This window comes from Scardinius erythrophthalmus (genome assembly GCF_964197995.2).
Source record: "Scardinius erythrophthalmus genome assembly, chromosome: 14".
In the NCBI taxonomy this organism is placed as follows: Eukaryota; Metazoa; Chordata; class Actinopteri; order Cypriniformes; family Leuciscidae; genus Scardinius; species Scardinius erythrophthalmus.
The window spans coordinates 18,128,276-18,143,300 of NC_138234.1; the positions used below are offsets into that span (position 1 = coordinate 18,128,276).

Genomic DNA, 15,025 nt, shown 5'->3' on the forward strand with positions numbered 1-15,025 from the left:
ATGCCGAGGCTTTTTAGGTCGGGTAAAATCTGTGATCTCTGACCTAGTTTGTTTGCTGGCTTCCATAGCTGCAATACGCTGTTTTCCGCCGGTATAGCGAATTACCACCGGTATTCCGGTATAGCGAAATACTACTGGGTAAATTGGCAGTGGGCAGAGTCACACAGACCCAAACAACATTCCAACACAGAATGCACATTTCAAAGACAAAAAAAAAAAAAAAAAACTGTCTGTAACATTGTTTTTCAGAGAAACAAGTATGTGAACAAGCATATTTCCTAAATCTTTGCAAACATATGGTATTTTTATGCTTTACGGCAAAAAAGTTACACAGCTCTTTAAAAGTCTTGAGACTTTTTTTTATTTTTTATTTTTTGATGATATGTCAGTACAAGTTGCTTTCGGTTAAAAAACATGGATTTTAGTCTAGAATTAAGTACTGTGCCTGTGAAACCGGGGGAAAGAGTTGTCGACCCCCATCTTGAACGCTACGCTTAATATGTCACGTACCGCCTCCATCCAGCTCATGTCGCTGCAGCGCTCGCCCTCGCGCCCAGTGACGTCACGGTGATGTAGAGCGCAGTGCGGGCGGAAGCGGGTGGGATGATGGCGGCGGTGCAGCGGGGCTCCAGCAAATGGCTCTTTACCCGAGAACAGTTCGAAAACACGCCGTCCCGCCGCTGCGGAGTCGAGCCCGACCGCGAGCTCTCATACCGACAGCAAGCCGCCAACCTAATTCAGGATATGGGACAGCGGTTAAACGTGTATCCTTCTCTAAAACAGCAGCGCTGTGACTGAGTTAGCCGTTAGCATATTAGCACGCTGCCGCTTTTGATCAAGTGAAAAATGTGCCGGCCAAAATACGATGTTTTACGCGTTAAAATTCACGCAAAACACCGTATTTCTTTACAGTTCGACTTTTAAATGCATAATAAAGTGTATTTTGGGGTATCACATGAGTTGGTGTGTGAAACAGACGTGTGTGAATGACAGGAAGGTGATACAGTGTCTTTATGCTTGACCTAAACCGTATTTCTGGATAAATATAATTTTTACCTAATTTAATCAGATTTTTACTCTCATAATGAGGTTGCTTGTTGTGTTTTATGGGTTTAGGAGTGATTGAGACTTAACTATGTGAAGGCTAAACAAGATGTGTTTTCAATGCGTGTTGTCTTATATAAGTATGCTATTTAATGTATTTTCCCTTTTAATATAGTTTAATAATCGTTTTTTCACATTTATTAGTGTAAATTGGCTCTATGAGCTGTTTTTTATTATTTATTAGTATAAAATTGTTCTATATTATATTGCATATTGTAGGTTATTTTGTAGTGTTTCTCTTCCTTGATGAAACTGCAGATCCCAGCTTACAATCAACACATCAATCGTCTATATGCACCGATTTTACATGCTTAATTCCTTTACGAAATTCCATAGAAATGTGAGTATGCTTTTCTTTTTTTTATTGATTATGATTTGATCACTCTAAATGTTCATATTTATTTCTGTGTGTTTGTTGACCTGCGTATGCACAGTATTTTTAGGATTTCACAGGAATTTAATTGGCAGCACTGGTGCGATTCGTAACCTGATTGTTTTCTGATTTTTGTAATATTGTATTTGTTTGCTCTCTTCAATCAGATCATCTCTCCCACCGCTCTGTTTCTGGCTGCTAAAGTGGAGGAGCAACCCAGGAAACTTGAACATGTTATTAAAGTAGCACATGCTTGCCTGAACCCTCAAGACCCTCCGCTGGACACCAAGAGCAATGTGAGTGTGAGGCTTGTGGGTAATGTAGTTTCTCGCTCCACTTTTTCTAGGGATATGGCCCAAAAAATTATTGATAAAATTTTCATTACAGTCGATATAGATAATTATCACGATAAATGTCAAATATTTTTTCCAATTTGTAGAAACCAGACAGCTAATTGTAGTTTTAATCTACTCTTTATTGTCAGAACATGAAATTTCACTAATCTGAGGTAGAATATTGACAACTTTTCATTAATTTTTCCTTAGCAAAAGAAATTTGTGTTTTCTGACTTTGATGCGTATCTTCAGCACAGTTTGCAGTACAGGTCGTAATATTAATATTTTGTTTTGTCTCTTTGAAATTCACATTTGATAGTATCTTGAATTAGGATGCCGATGTAAATTTGTTCATTAACAAAAATGGTAACATCTGTAAAAATTTAAACAGCCTCATAGGGTAAAATTATATTTTGTTTCAGTTAGGACTTTACTTTTGTTAAAATTAACCATTGGTTATCCATAGTATCATACATTTAGTTCATGATTATCATAGGTAGAACCACATGTATAACTAGAGGTCGACCCAACCTCTCCTTTGGTTTTCCTTTGGCCGATGCCGATATTTAGAAACTAGGGCAGCCGATATATGATGCCGATTTTTTTTTTTTTTGGCCGATATGTTTGGCCGATTATCCTTTTTTTTTTTTTTTTTTTTACCCCCTTCATCTCATAAAATCTAACCGTTAATAAGAAGTTACACAGAAAATTGCTTAATTTAAACATTTATTAACATTTAATTTAGGGATGCACCGATGCATCGGCTGAACATCGGTAACGGCCGATATTTGCCTCGTTAACTGCCATCGGCCATCGGGAAATAAAAATGACATTCGCCGATGTCACATATGGGTGTCAGTTTGGTTTGATATGCTGGGGACAGAGACGCATTTGGAAGTGCATTTTCAGAAGTGCTGGGTAGGCCTACAATGACGCATTTTTTTTTTCTCTCTCTCTCTTTCGCGCTGCGCAGGTTATGTTTTAAAAGACGATGTCCTTGTAGCTCAGGCACGGCCCCACTTTTCAACAGGCCCACCCAAAACTTAAAAAAAAAAATAAATAATTCGCCAATAAGCTCATAATTTGTTCTAAAATAGCTAAAACTATAGCCTATATAGGCCTATATATTGATCGAAATGTGAGAAATATATGAAATATCATCATTGGGGTGAAATAAAAAACATTTTTGTCAGTTTTGTTACCTGACTCATGTGGAACGGAAGGCAGAACGTACTCGGTTACTTTAACCTCGGTTCCCTGAGAAATAAGGGAACGAGTATTGCGTTGCAAACGCTATGAGAAAACTCCTTTTCTCGAGAAAAGAACGACCATGGTGTGTAGCAGAAGCAGCGGCGGAGTATGCACGATCCACGAGTGCTGAAGACGTTCTGCACGGCTTTGATGGGTGCGCAGGAGGACACAAATAGGTGGCGACCGCTTCTTCCAGTGGCGGGAGCGTTTCTCTCAGCGCCGTCAACAGATAGAGCGTTAACTGTACACACCGCCGCCGACTTGAGCTGCAAAGAAGCTCTGGCCGCCCTGTCAAGGGCGCTTGTCAAAAAGTACGGGGAAGCTTGACCGCTCTGAATAGAGTGAGAGAGCGCGCGCGCGGCCGGGGCTCTCTCTCTCTGCTCGAGGCAGAAGAGCGCGTGCGCTCTTAAAATTTCATATTTTGGTATGAACATTCACCCGTGTTTTTTCCCTCATAAATGCGAACACGAAAAATAAAGTGAATATAATGTTTTTTTTTTGTTGGGTCAGACAATGATTACCAAATTTCTCTCTCATATGCTCTTCATAACAACTGAAAAAGAACTTGCCATAAATAAGGTTATAACTGTCAACCAGAAAGTGACATTAAAGGTTTTTTTGTTTCATAAATTGGTCTGATTGAATTTGTGCTCATTTAGTGTGATCAAGAGCCGAAAGACTTGTATGTTTCCGTGGCACAAAAGAAGGAATAAATAACAAAAAGAAAAAACATCGGCATCGACATCGGCCATCGGCCAAGTTGTTATGTTAAACATCGGTATCGGTATCGGCCCAGAATTTCCCAATCGGTGCATCCCTAATTTAATTAAACAAAATCCTCTCCAATCCATGCACTTGTATACAATAAACAAATAAATGATGTATACGTTAAATATTAAATACACAAAACAGGTCATCATAAATCTAGACTGTCAAATAAACTTTTAGATGAAAAAAAAATTTTTTACAAATGTAAAATAACACTGGATAATCTTCATTGTAGAAATGAAATACAGATTAATGCTTACATTAAAGTTACAGAAGTTTTTCAGTCAAGACCAGTGAGTGGTTTTCTCTTTGTCTTTTTTTTTTTTAATTAACATGACAGACGTTAGCAAGTTTATTAGGCTGCTGTCACTTTAAGAGCTTAAGCACAGATTCAATACTGTTACACAAATGCGTTTTTTCTATTTACGTTCCAAAACTGTCAGTATTTACCTGAGTATTTGCCAAGACGGGCATTTTGACATCATTTTGTATGCATTTGACCGTTTAAGCGCCATAAGCCACGGAACAGTAGTCATTTTGGTACTCGTGAGCTGTTTGACAGACAGCTTTATGAGAGATCAGTGGTGCATGCGCTTTTGGTGTGGTACTGTGGGAATGAGTAAAATGATGCGCAGTACAAGCACTATTTAACCAGAGCAAATGAGACAAGTGAGTGAGAGGAGGCGGGTGTGTGTCAAACTGTAAATTAGGCGTTGGAGAGAAGAGAGTCAGTGCTCAGCTGGTTTCGGTGTATCAATACTGCAGAAAAGGAGTACTGGAACTGTTTCAGATATTTTGGTATTGATGCATATTGAAAGATTGATATTTTTGACAACACTTAAACATTATTTCGAACTTTTATCGAACTTGTTATATTTTGATAAATTACTTAGCAATCATTCGCATTTTAGCACCCAGCCCTATAATTCATTATACAACATGACGTAAAGTGCACATAAATGGTATATGATGTATATTATTTGGTTCGTTTTTGATGTTTTGCCATGTTGAACTGCAGATGTACCTCCAGCAGGCCCAAGAGCTGGTTCTGTTGGAAACCATAGTGCTGCAGACACTCGGTAAGTGGCGATCTGTTAATAAAAGCGTCTTGTTGCCTGATGGTGAACACATGAGTCCTGTCTAACCGGTGGTTTTGTTTCAGGGTTTGAGATAACTATAGAGCATCCACACACAGATGTGGTGAGATGTTCCCAGCTAGTGCGAGGTAGATGCTTCCAGTCTTTCTTCATCTCTTTCTCTCTTTTCTTTTTACTCACAACTTCGTTCTGCCTTTTTGGCTTTGCATTGTAGATGTACGATGATGCTGTTAGCTGGGCTTCCATTCATGTATTTTTTCAGACTTTTATTCATTATTATTATTTTACTCTTAGAAGTGTTGTATGGGAACCCCAAAATGTGCTTTATTTTATTTTAGTTCTTTGAATTTAAATGTTTTTTATTCTGTAAGATAATGCATAAACTACAGTGGAAGCATATTTACTCAATATATTCCTAAAAAAGTCATTTGACTTCAACTTTAGACTTTAGAAGTAATTTTACATTTAAACCACAAATTTCCCTGTAAGTGACAATTTTGCTTTTCAGTAAATGAGTAATACAATAAAATGTAAAATAAAACAATAAAATATTATTTAATAATAATAGTTCTGCAAGGATGCATTCAATTTATCAAAAGTGACGGTACAGAAATTAATAAATGTTACAAAAGATTTCAAATAAATGCTGTTCTTCATCAAATAATTCTGAAATGTATCAGTTTCTACAAAAATACGAAGCTGCACAACTGTTGTCAACATTAATAATAAGAACTGTTAACTGAGCATCAAATCCTCATATTAGAATGATTCAGCTTTGCATCACAGGAATAAATTAAATTTTAAAATAGATTAAAACAGAAAACAGGCATTTAAAATGTTTTACTGTAATTTTGATCAAATAAATGCAGACTTGAGCAGAAGAGACTTTTGAATGGTAGTTTAATGCTAAACAATTAATGCTAAACAATCATGCTGTAATTCTGAGTTTAGAAAGGCAAAACATGCTTGAAGAGTCACTGCGTACTTTTGACTGGATTGTATCTGACGGGACGTCTTTTCTGTCTTTCCCCTCAGCGAGCAAGGACTTGGCCCAGACCTCCTATTTCATGGCTACCAACAGGTTGTTACCCTGACCCCTATTTGTTGCACTGCCATGGCACCCTATGACTTCCTATTAGGCAGGGTTCTCCTTCATGTGTCCAACGCTCTCTCGCGCCTGGGCGAAGCGATTGTCTGCCCAGCCCGGCGCAGTGCGGTGTAATGTACGGAGGGCTTGCTGTTGGCACAGAAGGTTGAATACACAGCCTGGAGTGTAGAGGTGCTAATAGAGATATCTTGATTGAGTGCATAGGTCAATAACTCAATTGGTAGCCTGAATATCAGCTCAGAGTTCAAAGGTGTAAACTTAGAGATTGTCACGGTAAGTACCAATGACCGCATTTCTTTTCATGTTTATTTTTTGCTCGAAGCTGTATTATTATTATTATTTTAAAAATAATTGTATATATCTTAAATATAAAAAAAAGCATAGAGATTATATTTTTATTCAGGATGATACATCACAATACCAACTTTACAGTATTTTTTAGGGATGTCCCGATCCGATCCATGTCATCGGTATCGAGCCGATACTGGCCCAGAACGCTAGATCGGATATCGGCGGGGAGAAAAAAAATATGATCCGATACCTATTAGGGGTGGAACGGTACATGTATTTGTATTGAACCGAAACTGTACGTGCGTCACGGTTCGGTGCGTGGATTTACATGGAGAATACACGGTATAAAAATAAATAAAACTCGCATACACATTAATGTAATGCGGAACTACAGTTAGATACGTGCATAGACACGCTCGCTTTATATGCGCGTCCTATTCGCTTTGGATTCAATTATGGATTCAAAATGTTCAAGCGTCGAACTATGTTAGTATGCGATAGACGTGAATTTGACGCTCTATTCGCGCTTGGTGTGAACGCAGCATAATGAACAGGCTGCGATGTCAAGATTGCAATGCTGGAATGTGTGTGTGTGTGTCAGAGAGAGAGGCGCGGGCGCGATCGAACAGTGGAAACATAAAAACATACTCCGCCATTTTGTTCATACAGGACATCATTAAAACTGCAAAGTGTTTACTTATATTTGTGTAAAACACAACATTGTGCTTTTGTCAAACTGTAAAATCTTGTCAAACTGTAACCTACAACTGTCACCCAACCAAAATCACACACACACGCTGTTTAAAAGCAAAAATTCTCTCATCTTTTGGACATTCATCATATTGCATTGGTTTTCTTGTCCTAAAACAGAGCACTAATCTGTTTATTTTGAAGTTACACATTCTACATTGATTATTTTATACAGAAATAAATTATTTATTATACAGATGAGAATAAAGTTAAAGTTAATTAAAATTTTAAGGAAACAAATATATTGATCTGAAATATAGCAAATTAATTTTAAATTCATTCAGGTACAGTTACCAAACATATCTCAAGGTCTTTTGAATAAAGGGTGGCAGTCTTTCATTATCAACTGTTGTTGTGGACTATATACTGGAGAAGTATTTGTTCTCCATTTAAGAGAGATGTTTTTATGTGGCTAATTGAGCAAAGTGCTTCCATATATTTTATTATTATTAGTGTTAGTTCAAAAATAAAATAAAAATATCAGATTGATATCGGTATCGGCAAATAGCCAAAGCTGCGGCATCGGTATCGGAAGTGAAAAAGTGGTATCGGGACATCCCTAGTATTATAGTATAAGTTTTTTTATGCAAATTTTGATATTGATGAATTTATATAATAATTCTGCTTAAGTCATTTTGATCTACAAATACATATTTATTTATTATTTAATTTATTTACGGTTTGTGAACTATTTCGTTACAATATGTCTTGTTGGTTTTAAGCACCGTTAATGAATTCACTTTAAAACTTAATTTATTCTGTATTCTAATTACTTCCAATGCTTTTTGTCCTTATAGCAACTTAATTTAGGGAAGATCCCTATTGCACTCTAGCTACATCCGGCACATTATTATTTTTAATTCGGAAGGTCGAAACTAGATTTTAATTTCTAATTGGTGGAAGGCCAAAGCGTAGAGAAAAATATGTTATTAAATGTATCTGAATTAGTGTAGCCTCGGCTCCCTTTTTGAGATCCAACATTTTTGTCGGTGTAAACAATTTATTCTGAAGCAATATTCTCATCAGTGTTCTTTCAGCATTTACATACTTAAATCTGCATATTTTTTTATATTCACCTCAGGGTGTTATTTACCTTTTATTAAGGCCTTTTTTAGCCTTATTAAATGTCATCTTTCATGCCAAATTCTTACATTTTATCAAATTCAATTATAATAAGATACTGTAGGGCTGTTACCAATCAAATTAAATAATTTACACTGCAAAATTACAAGTGCAATAAATATTATGAGATTAACTGTCACCCCCCTTTTTGAGAATAGACGTGAAAATGCACTATCCAGACTTAAATGGTTGTAATTCAAGATTGCTTTGGAATATACAGTTATGTTTGGTCTTGTTTTAAAGAAGGCACTCAGCAGATTATTGCTGAAGTGAAATGAAAGTATGAAAAGGCTATGGCAGTATAAATTTACTGTAAATCAAATGGACTGTACTAAATGCTTTTTATTTTATATAAAATCTATATTTTACTAAATAATTTTTACTCTAAAGTTACTATAAAATCAAAGCCATTTATCTAACCACGTTGTGTTCCAAATTTGAAGTTGATATCACGAAATTGAAGTTCCTGAGATTTATAGGCGCTGTACCCAAAATAGCCACCAGGGTTCAGGGGCCCTGTAACACATTAATACATTTCTGTCAAAAGATCACTTCTATCACAAAATAGGGACCTTGAGACTCAGACCTTTCTGACAATGTGTTTTATCAAGGTCAGAAAAGGTTTTGATTATGAAGCAGTTAAAATAAATGTTGTAATATGAAACCTGACACCTTCCACTAGGGGAGGAGCCCGTTAAAATAATTTAAAGTACTGTTTCCATGGTAACATTTTCACAGGATGAATTTCGAGTTCGTAATTTTTCGAATGATACATCGTTTATGATGATTACTAAAATGTGATGCACAAAAAAGGCAATAAAAAGAGCGCGCAAAATACAATTATTGTTTTAAACTAAACCACCAGTAGGTGGCGGCAAGTCACTTAATGAGTGAGTGATTGAGTCATTCAACTGATTCATTCAAAACGCGAATCATTCAGTAAAAAAACAAAGCTGAGTTTCTTTGAGATTTGCAATAGTTCTGCTTTGATCTTAGTTTGGAACAAAAACAGTGAATATTTTGAAAAATGTAAGTAACTATAAAATCATTCTAACATTTGCAATCATAATATATCCGGCAAAACGTCCCTCTTGGTCGTGTAATGTTACTTAACTATATGATATATGTTATAAATGAATAAAAAATCAACATTTAGATTTTTTACCTCAGTATGTTTCTTCTATGAGTTTCTTTATGTGTGCTGTTACACTCATTTGTTTCGATTACTCCATAAGAAGTCTCTCACAAAGAGCCTCAGCAGCCTCTTTGTTACCAGATATATAATATTACCAATTCGGGGATAATTGCATTTCAGTGCCTCCCTATTTATTTTTTCTCACTGAAGTTTTAATTAATTTGTCCTGTCGGGCAAGTAAAATTTTCTTTCACTTGCCCCTTCAAAAAATCTACTAGTCCCGGATAAGCGTTAATGTTGAGCCCTGCGAGTCTTTAGCCATTTTTAAGAAACCGTTAAAGATGCATCTTTTCCGCCAACACGTGACCCATTAATGTATAGTTTTTTTTTTTTTTTTTTTTTTAATTAACTTGCTTTGTTTACTGTGCTAGACTATCTGGGACTACTCACAGCTATTGTATACTGTTGCCCTATTGTTGGTTGAACTTCTCATTTGTAAGTCACTTCGGATAAAAGCATCTGCTAAATGATTAAATGTGACTAAAAGATCATTCAAAGCCAGTCAGGTGACTTTGAGCTGGTTTGGTCACTAAAGCAAGAAGTTGAGTTGCTTTGTCGTTGCTGGCATCATGCTCTACCAGTTGAGTGTTGTGCATTTGATGCCACGCTAATTTAATTAAGTTATATTTTTTTTTGTTGACTGAATCTGTTTCATGCATTACATACATTTTGTTTTACAGCCGACCAGACAAACAGCATTCTAGCAAACATGCATCCGACTGGACTATGATCAGCTTTGACATGAAATAATCCTGATTATTATGATGAACTAAGAAGAATGGAAATGAACCGAAGGAGTTTATTGAATTAGGTTCCTAGGGAAGCGTTTCTCATGTCCTCTGTTTGTAATGGAGTGTTTTCTGTGTCTCTTCTCTTTTCTTCTCTCTCTTCTCTCAGTCTGCACCTGACCACCTTCTGCCTGCAGCATAAACCCACAGTGGTGGCGTGTGTCTGTATTCACCTGGCCTGCAAGTGGTCCAACTGGGAGATTCCCGTTTCTTCAGATGGGAAACACTGGTGGGAATATGTGGACCGGACCGTGACTCTGCAGTTGCTTGACGGTCAGTCAAACACAACTTGGCTTTTGTTCTTTCAAATATTGTGAATTATTAAAATACTAGTTGAAGTTATATATATATATGAATACAAAAATGTATATATTTACATATTTAAAATGCGTTTAGCATAGGTTTTTATATATTAGGTTTGTCTCTTGATTTTGTAGATACATGGCACTAAATAAAATAATCTGAATCTGATTTTGTAGACCTGACTCACGAGTTTCTACAGATCCTGGAAAAAACACCAAGCAGATTAAAAAGAATCCGAAACTGGCGGGTATGTACAAATCCTCAGCTAAGCCAGAAACCTACAGCTACAAACCAAAAATATAACCAATCAGTATAGATTCAAACGGTAAAGTATTGAAGAGTTTAAGCTTTATCTATTTTTGTTCTCGTTTTAGGCCACGCAAGCTGCCAAGAAACCAAAACTCGACAACCAATCAATAGACAGTTCCTTCCTGAGCCAGGAAACCTCATTGATGGGAAGCATGTGTGACATCAGAGGGGGCATGTATTCAGAACCATCCACCTCTTTCCCATTGGATGGGGCATCGATGTCACTCAACGGCCTGTCGGACTTGCAGAGTTCCGCTTTCAGCTTTCCTGCACAGATTTCCCAGAGCGCCGATGCTTTTCTTGCGCTCCAGGGGGCGCCGACAAGCAAACACGGACATGGCTCGGCAACTCTCGCCCCTCAGAAACTCACTCTAGAGAAATACCGTGAAAAGCACGCAGCCGAATTAGAGCATCGACGCAGACACGAAGAGGAGGAAAGCGACCAGCATCGAAAGCACGGACATTTGTCGTCCGAACCGTCTACGTCAATCAGGGTGAAGTATTCCCAACAGCAGGTACAAGAGCGAGCGCCGAAGAGCGGGTCGCTCAAACGACGCCACCCTTCCTCGTCGGAGAACGGCTCCTCTAGTCAGGAAGAGCTGAAAATGAAGATCAAGGTTTCGTCAGAGAGTAGCGGCAGTGGTAAGAGCCGACACAGTCCGCGCTCCAGCCGCGAGAAACACCGCGAACATTCGTCGCACAAAGCACCGAGACACGACTCCTCACACTCACACGGTAGCCACCACCACCATCACCACCATTCATCCAAATCTCACCGATCTTCCAAGAGCCACTCCTCCTCTGCCTCCGTCTCTGCCAATCAACCGATAGGCCACGCCCATTTGGCGAAGATTGACAGGAGGCTGGGGGAGGGGCAGAGTTCTGAGCCTAATGCTGCTTTAATAAATAACGGTCCACACATGGATTATGAAGACACTTTTAATATGCTTGATTCCCTATTAAATGCGCACAACTTCTAAACTAGCGGAAAAAATCTAACATTTTACACAAAACCTCAAAAAAACGTGCGTTTTTTTTTTCATTCTTGAGCTAATTTTATGCAAGAATCACTCGTCCGTGACATGTCATAGTCTCTCTTCGATTAAATCATGTTTTATCACTGAATTTAAAGGAAAAAAAACTACAAGTGAAGGTTGTAATGGCGTTTTAGTGTAAACGTGTAAACAACAATTGTGAATTTACGATTTTAAAACTTACTTAGAGTCGTAGAGCTTGCTAAAGAGAGATTGCAAAATGCCTCTGGTAATTTTAAGTTGTTTTAGTTGGAAAAACGCGATGTGATGTGAAAATGTATGTGTTCTTACTTCATCATGCTTGATTCACGATGGTCGTTTTGTTTTTCATTAATCAAAGGGATGAAAATAGAAATGTGTGGCTGTTTACAAAAGGAAGGTGCAGATATCTGTTCACTGTTATTTGTATCGCTATATCCATGTATATATATATTTCACGAATGCTCAGGTTTGGAGGTTATTCAAGGTGAAAAACGTCAGTCGAAACATAACTTCGAAAATTATAGCTGAAATTTCACAAAAATGCCTGTACACAGATTCCATTATAATGCTTTCCATATATTGTAAATTTAACGTACTGTAAGTTATCTATTTTGTTATTCTCTGTTAGAAAGCTGAACCGATGACATCATCGTGCCCAGGGCTGTTGTCTAATAATTTTGAGGACATTTTGCTTGAAATTACTTTTTTCTTTTTTACCCTTTTACGGTAATGGAAAGCAAAATGCCTTTTTCGGCAAGAAGAAAGTGGATGTTTTTGTTTTTTGTGCGCCAGATTTGAACTGTCAAGATCGCATCCCAGAATTCTCAGCCGATCGGTTCATTGCGGTGTACGTCGAGCCTTAAAACTGTACGATAGAGATTTTAGCTGCCTGTGTGTATCAGTCCCACTTTCTATGACCTCAGTATTTAAGATTTGATTTCTGTTCCCGTCTTCTCCCCTCATTGGCTGCTGCTTCTGATTGGTTAACAAGTGGGCTGCCATTGAGATCAACCAACTGTCAACTTCACGTTCTCTGTCCGATGCCCTCAAAACAGCTTTGGGACCGTTTTGAAGGATTTTGATGAGGATAAAGAGGACACTTTTGCTCTAGATGTGGCCTAGACTCCTGTTGTGCTGTTATAACCTCCTTTCACCAGATACCAAAGGTTTGTGCCTCAGTGTTTGCCCACCGTTGGAACTGTATGAAACTTTTAGGTTTCCATCTTTTTATTTTATTTTATTTGGAATGCCACAGTTCTTATTATAGTATTAGATATGAGTCTGTATGGATGATGTTTTGGATCGTCTAATAAACATCCAAGAAAATTGCATATCAAAATGTGTTGTCTTTTTTTTTTTTTTGTAAGTTTAATTAAATAAATAAAAAAAATAAAAAATTAATTGGTGTTTGAGTAGGCCAGTATTGTTAACAGGCAAGTTTATTTATATAGCACATTTCATACACTATGGCAATTCAAAGTGCTTTACAGAAAGGAATTAAAATAATCACAAAATAAAAGGAAAATTAAAAGTTATTAAAGATATTAAAAGAGATATATGATAGTTAAAATGAATTAAAAGAGTAAAGAGATGATACATAGATAAACTTCCTATAGAGGATATTTTAAACTTGGTTAACTAAAGACACTAAACTTGTTTTTGTACTTAAAGGCACAATATGTAACTTTTTTGCTTTAAAAATAGCAAAAAATCACTATCTATGTTATATATTTTTTTTAGTTGTGTACTTGCATTATCCCGACTGTTTCCAACAACTTTCAAACCAGGAGAAATTTGTAATTTAATTAGAGAAACGCCCCGTTTCTTTATTTCCGTTTTGTCGCCGCCAATGCCGTCATATCCGCGTTGTCCCTGGTTTCCGCTCGTGCTGCCATGGCAACCAGAGCCGTCTGATAGTAACCAAAGCGACTGACGCGGACAACTCTGTTGTTGTTTCATTCAAACATTATGGACCATGGCAAGCAGACTTTGGATAAAAAAAGAACTAAAACGAGAATCAATATCAGCGCGGTGTTTTCGAGATGCCGAGAGCTCCACGTCCGAGACTTCGACCGCTCCTACATGTACTTTATTAATCAGGTGAGCACATTTACATAAAACTAATCAATGTTATATAGTTCAACAATGATAAAATGTTATAATATGATCTGTATGTTATTCTAATGTTGAGCTAGCTTACTGCTAGTCTCATACAGACAGACTAACGTATACATTTCAACACATTCAAATGCAGTTTAGTGTGATAGTGTTATGTTAGACCAAGTGAAACAGCGATGCGTTACCTCACAAGTTTAATTTGTCTAATAAACTGACCTGTGAGTAGTAATTCTGCGTGTAGTTCGGTAGAATGAAATGTCCATATTCCTTTTATATCCGTGTGGAGCTGATAGCTGTCTCTTAGCAATCCCGAACTGCTTCATATCACAGTCATGATAAAAGCATTGATATATTCAGTCATCCATAAACATTATTAGATCGGTAGGCTTGACGTTGACGACAAGATCCATAATTCTTAGCAAATGTTGCGTCATCAATCTACGCCTTTGTTATTGTAAATAGGTTAGCAACCCCTAGTGGCAAAAAATGCCATACTGTACGTTTAAGAGTTTTCCATCTTTGTGATGCACATTAAATATTGTGATATTATTATTGTTAAATATATACTTATTTGATACAATGTTGTCATTGGCTGTAGTTAGTTTTATCATATCTGTCGGTTAATGCTTGACTAAAGCTTATGCTGATCCCTTTTATAATTACTATTATTATAAATTTTGTATGAAACTGCAGTGTGATTATATAATTGCAAAAATAACCTGTCCATAAAAAAAAAAAAAACTGCAGGTTTTTGTTGGTGCACGAACATATGCCTACACAGCTTGCTTCGAACGACGTTTTGAAGATCAGCACATCTGCTGTAAGATTGCAGTCCCAGGAAAACAGCTCTGTTAAATCATGATGTCATATCCTGCCAGCTTTCCTGGCCCCAAGGCACAGATGAGGCTCAAAACTGACATGTTTAAACTGCAGTATAAGCAGGCTTTTTCTGATATTTGCTGACAAGTGATCAGTAAGTCAATTGCTTTTTATTTTGCGCACTGCACATTTTGGCAAATGTAGTAGCTCGGTTTTTTTGGATGAAAAATTTAGTAAAACATGCATACTACACAAATAATGATTTGAAATATCCAATG

General features: G+C 37.0%; 1 protein-coding gene across 3 annotated transcripts; it reads left to right on the plus strand.

Moving 5' to 3' along the window:
- Positions 1-526: 526 nt before the first annotated feature.
- On the plus strand, positions 527-13,149 carry ccnt2b (cyclin T2b). 3 transcript variants are annotated; one of them, XM_081384136.1, is made up of 10 exons: positions 527-764; positions 1,363-1,444; positions 1,645-1,773; positions 4,850-4,910; positions 4,994-5,056; positions 5,964-6,009; positions 10,292-10,455; positions 10,662-10,732; positions 10,860-11,436; positions 12,802-13,149. In XM_081384136.1, the coding sequence occupies exons 1-10, from the start codon at positions 604-606 to the stop codon at positions 12,813-12,815; spliced, it is 1,368 nt and encodes a 455-aa protein (XP_081240262.1). In that variant the 5' UTR covers positions 527-603; the 3' UTR covers positions 12,816-13,149. The 3 variants fall into 3 exon arrangements, with proteins under 3 accessions (XP_081240262.1, XP_081240263.1, XP_081240261.1); XM_081384137.1 differs by having other exon boundaries at positions 555-764; positions 12,439-13,149; XM_081384135.1 differs by lacking the exon at positions 12,802-13,149 and having other exon boundaries at positions 555-764; positions 10,860-11,927.
- The last annotated feature ends 1,876 nt before the right edge of the window (positions 13,150-15,025 follow it).